The sequence below is a fragment of the Scyliorhinus torazame genome, chromosome 19 (assembly GCF_047496885.1).
Source record: "Scyliorhinus torazame isolate Kashiwa2021f chromosome 19, sScyTor2.1, whole genome shotgun sequence".
NCBI lineage: Eukaryota > Metazoa > Chordata > Chondrichthyes > Carcharhiniformes > Scyliorhinidae > Scyliorhinus > Scyliorhinus torazame.
This window is the reverse complement of record NC_092725.1, coordinates 137169839-137184379: the sequence shown is the minus strand read 5'-3', so window position 1 is coordinate 137184379 and position 14541 is coordinate 137169839. Positions and strand designations below refer to the sequence as shown.

At 44.0% G+C, this 14541-nt stretch overlaps 1 protein-coding gene across 1 annotated transcript in view; it reads right to left on the bottom strand.

The window, feature by feature from the left end:
* Nucleotides 1–8170: 8170 nt before the first annotated feature.
* The window catches only part of LOC140395971 (uncharacterized), a 111520-nt gene continuing 105149 nt past the window's right edge, over nucleotides 8171–14541 (bottom strand). Inside the window, exon 15 of the mRNA XM_072483998.1 lies at nucleotides 8171–8371. Coding sequence (XP_072340099.1) covers nucleotides 8234–8371 — 138 coding nt within the window. The 3' untranslated portion in view covers nucleotides 8171–8233. The remainder of the gene's footprint in view (nucleotides 8372–14541) is intronic.

The window sequence follows — 14541 nt, the reverse complement described above, 5'->3', positions numbered from 1 at the left end:
CTCTCTGGGTAAAGAACCTACCTCTGACATCCCCCCTATATCTTCCACCATTCACCTTAAATTTATGTCCCCTTGTAATGGTTTGTTTTACCTGGGGAAAAAGTCTCTGACTTTGATCTTTAAGTCATCTTTGTCTACAGGAATAGTGCCGGAAGACTGGAGGATATCAAATGTTGTCCCCTTGTTCAAGAAGGGGAGTAGAGACAACCCCGGTAACGGTAGACCAGTGAGCCTTACTTCTGTTGTGGGCAAAATCTTGGAAAGGTTTATAAGAGATAGGATGTATAATCATCTGGAAAGGAATAATTTGATTAGAGATGGTCAACACGGTTTTGTGAAGGGTAGGTCGTGCCTCACAAACCTTATTGAGTTCTTTGAGAAGGTGACCAAACAGGTGGATGAGAGTAAAGCAGTTGATGTGGTGTATATGGATTTCAGTAAAGCGTTTGATAAGGTTCCCCATGGTAGGCTACTGCAGAAAATACGGAGGCATGGGATTCAGGGTGATTTAGCAGCTTGGATCAGAAATTGGCTAACTGGAAGAAGACAAAGGGTGGTGGTTGATGGGAAATGTTCAGACTGGAGTCCAGTTACTAGTGGTGTACCACAAGGATCTGAACAAAGATCTAAACGGTGACAAAATTCATAATGCTGAAGTGCAAAGTGACTTGGGAGTCGTAGTCCAGGATTCTCTAAAGGCAAACTTGCAGGTTGAGTCCGTAATTAAGAAAGCAAATGCAATGTTGTCATTCATCTCAAGAGGCTTGGAATATAAAAGCAGGGATGTACTTCTGAAGCTTTATAAAGCATTAGTTAGGCCCTATTTAGAATACTGTGAGCAATTTTGGGCCCCACACCTCAGGAAGGACATACTGGCACTGGAGCGGGTCCAGCGGAGATTCACACGGATGATCCCAGGAATGGTAGACCTAACATACGATGAACGTCTGAGGATCCTGGGATTATATTCATTGGAGTTTAGGAGGTTGAGGGGAGATCTAATGGAAACTTACAAGATAATGAATGGCTTAGATAGGGTGGACGTGGGGAAATTGTTTCCATTAGCAGGGGAGACTAGGACCCGGGGGCACAGCCTTAGAATAAAAGGGAGTCACTTTAGAACAGAGATGAGGAGAAATTTTTTCAGCCAGAGAGTGGTGGATCTGTGGAATTCATTGCCACAGAGGGCAGTGGAGGCCGGGACGTTGAGTGTCTTTAAGACAGAAGTTGATAAATTCTTGATTTCTCGAGGAATTAAGGGCTATGGAGAGAGAGCGGGTAAATGGAGTTGAAATCAGCCATGATTGAATGGTGGAGTGGACTTGATGGGCCGAATAGCCTTACTTCCGCTCCTATGTCTTATGGTTTTGGGGCCACTGCTGTTTGTCATTTTTATAAATGACCTGGAGGCGGACGTAGAAGGATTGTTGAGTAAATTTGCAGATGACACAAAAGTCGGTGGAGTTGTGGACAGTGCGGAAGGATGTTACAGAGGGACATAGATAAGCTGCAGCGCTGGGCTGAGAGGTGGCAAATGAAGTTTAATGCAGAAAAGTGTGAGGTGATTCATTTTGGAAGGAATAACAGGAAGACCGAGTACTGGGCTAATGGTAAGATTCTTGGCAGTGTGGATGAGCAGAGAGATCTCGGTGTCCATGTACATAGATCCCTGAAAGTTGCCACCCAGGTTGAGAGGGTTAAGAAGGCGTATGGTGTGTTAGCTTTTATTGGTAGAGGGACTGAGTTTCGGAGCCATGAGGTCATGTTGCAGCTGTACAAAACTCTGGTGCGGCCGCATTTGGAGTATTGCGTGCAATTCTGGTCGCCGCATTATAGGAAGGATGTGGAAGCATTGGAAAGGGTGCAGAGGAGATTTACCAGAATGTTGCCTGGTATGGAGGGAAGATCTTATGAGGAAAGGCGGAGGGACTTCAGGCTGTTTCCATTAGAGAAAAGAAGGTTAAGAGGTGACTTAATTGAGGCATACAAGATGATCAGAGGATTGGATAGGGTGGTCAGTGAGAGCCTTTTTCCTCGGATGGTGATGTCTAGCACGAGGGGACATAGCTTTAAATTGAGGGGAGATAGATATAAGACAGATGTCAGAGGTAGGTTCTTTACTCAGAGAGTAGTAAGGGCATGGAATGCCCTGCCTGCAACAGTAGTGGACTCGCCAACACTAAGGGCATTCAAATGGTCATTGGATAGACATATGGACGATAAGAGAATCGTGTAGATGGGCTTTAGAGTAGTTTCACAGGTCAGCGCAACATCGAGGGCCGAAGGGCCTGTACTGCGCTGTAATGCTCTATGTACTATGACTGTCCATCTATTCCCCTGATCATCTTATAAACCTTTTATCAAGTCTCCCCTCATCCTTCTCCATTCTAATGAGAAAAGGCTTAGCACCCTCAACCTTTCCTCGTAAGACCTACTCTCCATTCCAGGCAACACCTGGTAAATCTCCTTTACACCTTTTCCAAAGCTTCCACATCCATCCTAAAATGTGGCTAGCAGAACTGCACACAGTACTCCAAATGTGGCCTTACCAAGGTTTTGTACAGCTGCATCATCACCTGCATCCACTGCAATTCGCATACCGCTGCAACCGGTCCACAGCAGACGCCATTTCCCTGGCCCTACACTCATTCCCAGACCATCTCGACAACAAGGAATCCTACATCAGACTCCTATTTATTGACTATAGCTCCGCCTTCAACACCATAATCCCAGCCAAGCTCATATCAAAGCTCCAAAACCTAGGACTTGGTTCCCCACTCTGCAAAGAGTTCCTCAATTTTCTGACCAACAGACCTCAATCAGTAAGAATGAACAACAACACCTCCTCCACAATAGTCCTCAATACCGGGCCCCCGCAAGGCTGTATGCTTAGCCCCCTACTCTACTCCCTGTACACACACGACTGCGTGGCAAAACTTGGTTCCAACTCCATCTACAAGTTTGCTGACGATAGGACCATAGTGGGCCGGATCTCGAATAACGACGAGTCAGAATACAGGAGGGAGATAGAGAACCTAGTGGAGTGGTGTAGCGACAACAATCTCTCCCTCAATGCCAGCAAAACTAAAGAGCTGGTCATTGACTTCAGGAAGCAAAGTACTGGACGCATCCCTGTCAGCATCAACGGGGCCGTGGTGGAGATGGTTAGCAGTTTCAAATTCCTATGAGTGCACACATCTCCAAAAATATGTTGTGGTCCACCCACATTGACAGTATCACCAAGGAAGCAGAACAGCGCCTATACTTCCTCAGGAAACTAATGAAATTTGGCATGTCCACATTAACCCTTACCAACTTTTACAGATGCACCATAGAAAGCATCCTATCAGGCTGCATCACAGCCTGGTATAGCAACTGCTCGGCCCAGGACCGCAAGAAACCTCAGAGAATCGTGAACACCGCCCAGTCCATAACACAAACCTGCCTCCCATCCATTGACTCCATCTACACCTCCCGCTGCCTGGGGAAAGCAGGCAGCATAATCAAAGACCCCTCCCACCCGGCTTACTCACTCTCTTCCAACTTCTTCCATCGGGCAGGAGGTACAGAAGTCTGAGAACACGCACAAACAGACTCAAAAACACCACCTTCCCCGCTGTTACCAGACTCCTAAACGACCCTCTAATGGACTGACCTAATTAACACTACACTCCTGTATTCTTCACCCGATGCCGGTGTTATCTAGTTACATTGTGTTGCCTTATTATGTGTTTTCTTTCATTTTCTTTTCTTCTCATGTACTTAATGATCTGTTGAGCTGCTCGCAGAAAAATACTTTTCACTGTACCTTGGTACACGTGACAATAAACAAATCCAATCCAATTCTAACACACCTCCCTTCAATCTGGGCTTTCAGTTTCTGCTTTCAGTCTGTAATGATTTGCACTGTAGATTAATTCAGGTCTCTGCAGTTTCAGAAATATAGCAGCTATGCAGCATTTGTAGAGAAAACGAGGCAGAGATTGCGAGACCAAGCAGCTCCTTTACTCTGAGTGTCCAGGACCCGACTCTGCTTCCTTTGGGTCTGTGAAAAATCATCCCACTTGGGTAGGATCCAATCACCGCCTGTTACTGGGCAGAATAAGGCCTCTTGGCCAATTCATTGGCCACCAGCCAACCAATCAAACCGAGTCCCAATGATCTCTCGGGCGCCAGAAAGTCTGAGTTCTGCTGTCCGAGGGCTAGCACAGTGTACTATGTTGTAACTTCTGAGTTCCTCACTTCCTCTGCTCAACTTAAAGATTTCTGTTCTTTCAGCACCATGGATCAAAATGATGGCAAAAAATAAAAGGGGAGAAAAGGGAATCAACAGAGAGGGCCCTTACAGTGGTGGCAGCTATATATAATGCAAGTCGTAGTGTTCAAAAAATCAATTGCATCGCATTAAGCAACGGTTGATGAACTCATCAGTTGTTCAACTTCCTTTATTGCGCATTTATAATAGCTTTGACATTATCCAAAACAAAATATCTTATTATTTAGTACATGTAGCAGAGAGGGAAAGATACACTGCAGAAATGGTGCTTTGTCATTACAATACATCAAAATAAAACTTATCGGAATACAAAACCAGAACTGTCCTCCGCTTTTCTCAGTTAGAAAATTAAGGGAGGGAGATGCAGCTTGAGTTTTAAATTGAAAAGAATCAGTCATATATTCTGTGCAAAAATATGAATGTGGTATGAACTAAACTTGAGGACTAAAATCTGTGATCAGTCATTAATTTATGGAATAGACTGCCACCTAGTGCAATAAATACTAACTCAGTTGTAGTGTTTGAATAGGAAATGATTAATTCTACAAGCAGTTGAGGATTTGGGTTTGGAGCAGGAGAAACATACAATAGATTTGAGTGAGCTAAATGGAAATACTGAATCTTCTCAACTCTACTTTCTACCCACATCCTAAGTAGAACATCAGGAACTTTTCAAATGGAAGCCCTTTAGAAAGTACCACAGATTTATTTCAGTACCTCCTGACTAGATCAAGTGTCTAAGACAGGGAACAAACCTGACCTCTAGTGCTACAGCGAAAGTAACTCTTTCAGGAAGTTGGCAAAAGAAATATCGAGGAACTTGCTGGTCAAATCTGTGACCCAACGTGGTAAATCATTCCAAAATTCTCAAATGCTTGACAGGGTCGGCCCTGTAAAAGGGTGTGCCTAGCTTGATATCAAACTTAAAGGCTCTTATCTCCTAGATTAGGAAAGCATTTGATTGAGATCTGACAATAAAAAGACTGGACTCTCTAATGTGGAGTTAAGTGAATGAACTATGTGAATCAGTTAGGTTGGGTGAATCAAGGGGCATTGGTGTAAATTATTTGAGTCTGGAATTTGGTTAGTTATCAGGAGGGTTTTGGTTTCACAGATTGTCGTCGGCCTCTACAGTAAAATCCTGGCTCATGCAGTGAGGATTGATTCACTGTAGATGTCCTGAAGGGGGCTGAGTGAGTTTAGCTGTGGCTGATATCACAGTAAAAGGTGGGTGGGACATTGATCACTGATTGCTTGACACGGCAACCTCCTAATACTTCATTTGACCATTGTGATGTTCCTTGTATAGTTCTCCAAGATAACTAAAAGTCGTAGTGTTGACAAAGTGCATGAAGCTATGTATTTAAAATAAAGCTGGTTTATTTGCACTATTTTAAATGGTTCGCACACACTACTAAGTAATAGCTAATAAAACAACAGTGTTAAATATATGCTCCAGAAATCTATAATGTCTATCTAATACAACTAACACTCTATCTCAATCTCTCACTGTCCTTCTCCTTAACTTTCTCCCAGAATGGTTAGAGACACAGCCTTTTATAAGACTACTCAGTGATGCCATCTATTGTTGAGATACATGAACATCATCTTGTTAACCCTTTACACTCCTTACATTATAAATATAATTCCAACCGGAGTCCGGAATCAAAGCAGTATTTCCCAGATTTTTGTCCCCTGAATTAGCCTAAATGTCTCTCCTCCCTTTTAACGTACATGTGGCTGCCAGTGCGTAGATTGCAGTGGTCAGCAATGTGGGAGGTCATGGGGCTGGCAGGGAGAGAACCAAAGGGGATCATGATACTGAGAGTATATGAGGTTGCCTGCATGGACTATCTGTTCTTGTCCGTCATTTTCATATGTTTGCATGAAAGTTGACTCAAAGGGCCATTTTTTTCATTGTGGCTTCAGCTTCCAAAACAAAATTGATATTGTGGACGCTTATTCTTGACACTTGTCACTCCAGACTGAAGTAAAATAGTTTGCTACAAGGTCCTTTTTGTCAGAGAAGAAAAAGATGTTTAGATTGGCGAGACTGTGAAGGCTCCTGGATCTGCTGGGAGTCGAAAAATTAAAATGCCCCTGAGCATCAAAGGTGAATATTTATGCTAAAATATTCACAAAGTAATCTGCATTTACACATAACTGAATCAGAATACAGGAATACATCAAGTGCACTATTTTCCTACGGCTCAAAGAAGCAAAATAATGGTCCAGATTTTGCAATTGTAATGGCGATGAAACTGTCAGAGGTCGCCGCCATTATTCTGTGAAACCTGCAGCAGCTGCTTGCAGCCACCTGCAGTGAAATACAGAAATCCCGCACTTGCCAGTGATAACTTACTTCTCCAGGGGTTGTACTTTTGCAGCCCTCGCAGGTACAAACATCACAGAAATCAGTGATTTGACATACATTCAACATTTTACAAATTATTCCCACCGTAAAATAAAAATGTTGTGCCTTGTTGAATAAGTGTAACTGAGTTTTTAATGGTGTACTAATTATTCCTTTATTGCTGACCCTGAAAAGCTAATTATAGAAATCTAGTGCGTCATTCCTTCCATTCCATGAATACAAGACCATAGATTTTTAAATGCATTAAAAAAAATGTTTTTAACTTCATTAAAGTTTGTTTGAGGTATTTAAAGGCATGACCTTTATCCCATGTGTATGTCCCGATATTTATTTTGCTCTTTGTAAAGTGGTTAAAATGTGAATGTCATAGAGGTTTACAGCATGATCGGCCCAACTTGGCCATGCCATCCAGTTTTTACCACTAAGCTAGTCCCAATTGCCCGCATTTGGCCCATATCCCTCTACACCCATCTTTCCCATATAACTGGTCTACATGTTTTTTAAAAGACAAAATTGTACCTGCCTCCACTACTGCCTCTGGCAGCTCGTTACAGACACTCATCACCCGCTGTGCAAACAAATTACCCCTCTGGTCTCTTTTGTATTTCTCCCCTCTCACCTTAAACCTATGCCCTCTAGTTTTAGACTCCCCTACCTTTGGGAAAATATGTTGACTTATCTACCTTATCGATGCCCCTCATTATTTTATAGAGCTCTATAAGATCACCCTTAAGTCTCCCATGCTCCAGGGAAAAAAGTCCCAGTCTATCCAATGAAATTCGACATATACTTTTTAAAAGTAAATTTAGAGTACCCAATTCTTTTTGTCCAATTAAGGGGCAATTTAGCATGGCCAATTTACCTGTCCTGCACATCTTTTGGGTTGTGGGGGTGAGACCCACGCAGACACGGGGAGAATGTACAAACTCCACATGGACGAAGTGGGTATTGAACCTGGGTCCTCGGTGCCGTGAGGCAGCAGCGCTAATCACTGCGCCACCGTGCTGCCCTAAAACTGGACAATTTCTAATGAGTGGGAATGCTGCTTGTTTACTGAATTCTACTTCCAATGCCAGTGCTTGTTTTGCAAATACACATTGCCTCTCAGTTATGACCGGCAGGACTGTCTTCACTTTGCTGTCCTTTGGCATTTGAAGTCATAATTTTTGAAATTAAATGGCAATGTTTTGTCATGTAACTTGCTTCATTCTTTTACAGAACGCTTTATATGAATGAAAATACATTTTATCACACATTTTGAAGCATTTCATTCATCTAGGGTCTGCTGCAGGGTGCCATGGTGGCGCAGTGGTTGGCACGGTGGTGCAGTGGTCAGCACTGCTCCCTCCTGGCGTGAGGACCTGGGTTCGATCCTGGCCCCGGGTCACTGTCCGTGTGGAGTTTGCACATTCTCCCCGTATCTGCATGGGTCTCTCCCCCACAACCCAAAGAGATGTGCAGGTGGGTGAATTGGCCACACTAAATTGCCCTTTAATTGGGGAAAAAAAAGAATTGGGTACTCTAAATTTATTTTTAAAAAGAAAACAAAATCTTGGGTCCGCTGCAAAGCTCAGTAAATCACTTCAGTTGCCGGTTTTAGAAGTTACATGCCAGGCGTTTTTTCCAAGACTCATTTGTCCAACTGAGGCGCCAAGTTGAAGTGTATTCCACGTTGCATCCAAATTCCTGACATTTGGACTAATATTCATAAAAATACAAACCTGAAATGTAAAAATAAAAAACTTCAGTCACCAACAAATAGTCAAAGACAATGGATAAGCCTGCAATTTTACACGAGGAATGTTTTCTTTGAATCTGGCACGATATTTCCCATTCACCTGCGCAATGTAAGAACACTATTCACAACGCCCTATGCTGCTCTTGCTCATGTATTTGCTTTGTTTGGACCTTGTTCCACACTGTAACCAATCACTATTTGTCAATGTACCATTTGTCAGTGTACTTTGTTGATTATTCATTTTTGCCTATTGTGTACGTACGGTGTACATTCCCTTGGCCGCAGAAAAATACTTTTCACTGTACTTCAGTACATGTGACAATAAATCAATCAATCAATTTGACGGCAACTGTCTACAAGTTTAAATATTGCTGCAACATTTCGATCCAAATGATTTGATGCTGCAACAGATGTTAAGTGAGGTATCTAACAAACAATTAATTCCAAGAAATGATTGATGACAAAAATGGCCCCAATGCTCTGAATGGTTCCTACTGGTGTGAGATTGTATACCGCCTTAAGCTGCAAGGGAGAGGTAAGTGTCTTCGTGAGTGCAATGCATCCTGTTTGGAATAATCTGGTTCAATAGCTGACTGTGTACAGCCTGTGAAATGTGGGTGCTTTGCAGCAGTGCTAAGTGTGTGAGGGTGAGGTGCAGCTATGGACATTAAGTAAGATTCCAGATGGAAATTGTTTGTCAGTTAGTGAGGGCTGTGATATATTGAGCAGTGTGTGAGACTAGTAATGCAGTTGACGGGCTCTGGCATGTGAAGATGCATTCCATGACCTTGGCCATTTGTATAACGGAATCAAAATTATCTGGCAATGTGTTCAGGTCCTTGTGGCTTGGTTCCTGCCATTGACTGCCTCAATAATCTGATGCCATTGACTTCAGTCTGTTTGACTGGCTGGGCCTCTTCGTACCCCTATGGATACAGCAGTCCTTCCTCGAAGGCCTCCAGGGTTCAAGATCCTTGGAACATGCACTCTCCTACGTTGTCCCACCATTCTGTCTTTTTCCAAGCCAAAGTGGCTGGTACAAAGACATTCACTTGCTGCTGCAGCCACCAGTGCACGTTTCCTAATAGAGGTGTAGGCTAACTTTCCCAAGCTCATGCGATCACTCATTAGTCTGATTGACACTAGCTGCAGGCTACAAACATGAGAATGAGCCAGCTGCATGATGCTGCCATGGGCTGGTTTAGCACATTGGGCTAAATCGCTGGCTTTTAAAGCAGACCCAGGCAGGCTAGCAGCACGGTTCGATTCCCGTACCAGCCTCTCCGAACAGGCACCGGAATGTGGCGACTAGGGGCTTTTCACAGAAACTTCATTTGAAGCCTACTTGTGACAATAAGCGATTTTCATTTTCATTTTTCATTTCATTAACCTAGTGAATCTCCTCTGCACACCATACAGTGCCAGTACGTCCTTTCTCAAATAAGGAGACCAAAACTGAACACAATACTCCAGGTGTGGCCCACTAATGCCTTATACAATTGCAGCATAACCTCCCTAGTCTTAAACTCCATCCCTCTAGCAATGAAGGACAAAGTTCCATTTGCACTCTTATTCACCTGTAAACCAACTTTTTGCGACTGATGCACTAGCACGCCCAGGTCTCGCTGCACAGCAGCATGTTTTAATATTTTATCATTTAATTAATAATCCCTTTTGCTGTTATTCCTACCAAAATGGATAACCTCACATTTGTCAACATTGTATTCCATCTGCCAGACCCTAGCCCATTCACTTAGCCTATCCAAATCCCTCTGCAGACTTCCAGTATCCTCTGCACTTTTTGCTTTACCACTCATCTTAGTGTCGTCTGCAAATTTGGACACATTGCCCTTGGTCCCCAACTCCAAATCATCTATGTAAATTGTGAACAGTTGTGGGCCCAACATTGATCCCGGAGGGACACCACTAGCTACTGATTGCCAACCAGAGAAACACCCATTAATCCTCACTCTTTGCTTTCTATTAGTTAACCAATCCTCTATTCATGCGACTACTTTCCCCTTAATGCCATGCATCTTTATCTTATGCAGCAACCTTTTGTGTGGCACCTTGTCAAAGGCTTTCTGGAAATCCAGATATACCACATCCATTGGTTCGCCATTATCCACCTCACTGGTAATGTCCTCAAAAAATTCCACTAATTAGTTAGGCACGACCTGCCCTTTAGGAACCCATGCTGCGTCTGCCCAATGGGACAATTTCCATCCAGATGCCTCGCTATTTCTTCCTTGATGATAGATTCCAGCATCTTCCCTGCTACTGAAGTTAAGCTCACTGGCCTATAATTACCCGCTTTCTGCCTACCTCCTTTTTTAAACAGTGGTGTCACGTTTGCTAATTTCCAATCCGCCGGGACCACCCCAGAGTGTCGTGAATTTTGGTAAATTATCACTAGTGCATTTGCAATTTCCCTAGCCATCTCTTTGAGCACTCTGGGATGCATTCCATCAGGGCCAGGAGACTTGTGTACCTTTAGCCCCATTAACTTGCCCATCACTAGCTCCTTAGTGATAACAATCCTCTCAAGGTCCTCACCTGTCATAGCCTAATTTCCATCAGTCACTGGCATGTTATTTGTGTCTTCCACTGTGAAGACCGACCCAAAAAACCTTTTCAGTTCCTCCGCCATTTCCTCATCTCCCATTATTAAATCTCCCTTCTCATCCTCTAAAGGACCAATATTTACCTGAGCCACTCTTTTTTGTTTTATATATTTGTAGAAACTTTTACTATCTGTTTTTATATCCTGAGCAAGTTTACTCTCATAATCTATCTTACTCTTCTTTATAGCTTTTTTAGTAGCTTTCTGTTGCCCCCTAAATATTTCCCAGTCCTCTAGTCTGCCACTAATCTTTGCTACTTTGTATGCTTTTTCCTTCAATTTGATACTCTCCCGTATTTCCTTAGATATCCACGGTCGATTTTCCCTCTTTCTACCGTCCTTCCTTTTTGTTGGTATAAACCTTTGCTGAGCACTGTGAAAAATCGCTTGGAAGGTTCTCCACTGTTCCTCAACTGTTTCACCATAAAGTCTTTGCTCCCAGTCTACCTTAGCTAGTTCTTCTCTCATCCCATTGTAATCTCCTTTGTTTAAGCACAAAACACTAGTGTTTGATTTTACCTTCTCACCCTCCATCTGTATTTTAAATTCCATCATATTGTGATCGCTCCTTCCGAGAGGATCCCTTACTTGAGATCATGAATCAATCCTGTCTCATTACACAGGACCAGATTTAGGACCACTTGTACCCTCGTAGGTTCCATTACATACTGTTCTCGGAAACTATCACGGATACATTCTAGAAACTCCTCCCCAAGGCTGCCTTGACCAACCTGGTTAAACCAATCGACATGTAGATTAAAATCCCCCAGGATAACTGCTGTACCATTTCTACATGCATCCGTTATTTCTTTGTTTATTGCCTGCCCCACCATAATGTTACGATTTGGTGGCCTATAGACTACTCCTATCAGTGACTTTTTCACCTTACTATTCCTGATTTCCACCCAAATGGATTCAACCTTATCCTCCATAGCACTGATGCCATCCCTTACTATTGCCCGGATGTCACCTTTAAATAACAGAGCTACACCACCTCCCTTACCATTCACTCTGTCCTTCTGAATAGTTTGATACCCTTGGATATTTAACTCCCAGTTGTGACCATCCTTTAACCATGTTTCAGTAATAGCCACTAAATCATAGTCATTCACGATGATTTGCGCCATCAACTCATTTACCTTATTCCGAATACTACGAGCATTCAGGTAAAGTACACTTATGTTGGCTTTTTTTTACCTCTGTTCTGAATCTTAACACCTCGATCAGTAACCTCTCCTAAGTTATATGTCCTCTTAACTTTTCTCCTAATTTTCCTTGTCATTGAACCCATATCTTCATGGAACAACCTTCCGCATCGCTTACCATTAATGTTTTTACTTCCCGTTTTATTCCTTTTAGTATTACTGGTCCTATTCACTGAGCTCCCCTCAGTCGCTGTACCTTGTACTGTTGCCCATTTTGATTTTTGACTATGGCTTCTCTGCCTTACACTTTCCCCCTTACTGCCTTTTGTTTCTGTCCCTGTTTTACTACCTGCCAACTTCCTGCATCGGTTACCATCCCCCTGCCACATTAGTTTAAACTCTCCCCAACAGCTCCAGCAAACACCCCCCCTAGGACATCGGTTCCAGTCCTGCCCAGGTGCAGACCGTCTGGTTTGTACTGGTCCCATCTCTCCCAGAACCGGTTCCAATGCCCCAGGAATTTGAATCCTTCCCTCTTGCACCATCTCTCGAGCCACGCATTCATCCTATCTATCCTGACATTCCTACTCTGACTAGCTCGTGCCACTGGTAGCAATCCTGAGATTACTACCTTTGAGGTCCTACCTTTTAGTTTAACTCCTAACTCCCTGAATTCAGCTTGTAGGACCTCGTCCTGTTTTTTACCTATATCGTTGGTGCTATGTGCACCACGACAGCTGGCTGTTCACTCTCTTCCCCCCCCCCCCCCCCAGAATATCCTGCAGCCGCTCCGAGACATCCTTGACCCTTGCACCAGGGAGGCAACATACCATCCTGGAGTCTCGATTGTGTCCGCAGAACCACCTGTCTATTCCCCTCACGATTGAGTCCCCTATCACCATCTCCCTCCTCTGCCAAAGCTCACACCACCAGGACCTACCCAGTGCCATCTGTGAGTGGATGCTGTCCACATGCATGGAAGCACGTTGAAGTCATGTGGACAGTCGTTGTTATCCAATGACCAGCCTTCGTTTTATCATAGATCATAGAACATAGAACATAGAGCATAAACAGTACAGGCTCTTCGGCCCACGATGTTGTCCCGACCATTTATCCTAATCTAAGATCAACCTAACTTACTCCCCTTCAATTTACTACTGTCCATGTGCCTGTTCAAGAGTCGCTTAAATGTCCCTAATGACTCTGACTCCTCCACCTATGCTGACAGTGCATTCCACGCACCCACCACTCTGTGTGAAGAACCGACCTCTGACATCTGCCCTGTACCTTCCTCCAGTCACCTTAAAATTATGTCCCCTCGTGACAGCCATTTCTGGCTATCCCCTCCATCCATGCCTCTCATCACCTTGTACACCTCTATCAAGTCACCTCTCTGCCTTCTTCGCTGTAGTGAGAAAAGCCCTAGCTCGCTCAACCTTTCTTCATAAGACATGCCCTCCAGTCCAGGCAGCATCCCGGTAAATCTCCTCTGTACCCTCTCCAAAGCATCCACATCCTATGAGGCGACCAGGCCACGGTGGCCTAAATGCAGCCGGCACAGTCGCTTCCGCAGAATGAAGACATCCTGAGCGCTGCCAGGATATTAGCCATTTAGCTGTATGATTTTTGCCTATGATTGCACGCGAGTTAGGGAGTGGAATCCCTTCCAATGACGTACAACTCGCATGCGGCACCCACAAAGCAATGTGCTTGCAATCAGTGGTACTCAGTATCAGGGAGAAGCCTGCAACCTTTGTGAAGCAGTGTTCTCTCCCTGGCTGCTGCTCTCTGGCAAGAGGAAATGAAACGTAGCCAGTATTCATCAAGGTCTCCTGCATGCAACAGTAGATGGCAAACCGAGATGTTGCAAATATTTCCAGCTGCAGCCTGGAAGGAAGTAGAAGCATAAATGTTCATGCCCGCAGTCTCCTCCACAGCCACTGGTGATGCTGCCCACGCCCTGCTCCGAATTGCAGTTGTGGCTGCAATCTCTGACAGATTCCTGTAACATTGCCAGTGTCGCAGGGATATTGGTGTAGGAGGAATTTCTGCAGCAATAGTGGAAGAGGTGACCAAAAACGTTTAAGAAGAATGTTTGGCATCAAGCCTAGTGTGGTCAGGCTGGCAAGGCACAATGGTCAGGAGCAGGAATTGTCACATGACGCGCTGGCTGGAATTGATGCTGCCCGTCTGCAAGAGCAGTCAAGTCCACGCAAACTCGTTATTGCTATTTGGACTTGGTGATTACCCACTCACATTTACACCAAAGAACAAGACCATGCTATGAATATGTAACAAACTTCCAGACGCAGGTGATCAACTTTGCAGCAGGACGAAGGACGGACAAAAGAAGCCATCAGACTCCTTAATGAGCTGATGGCTGGT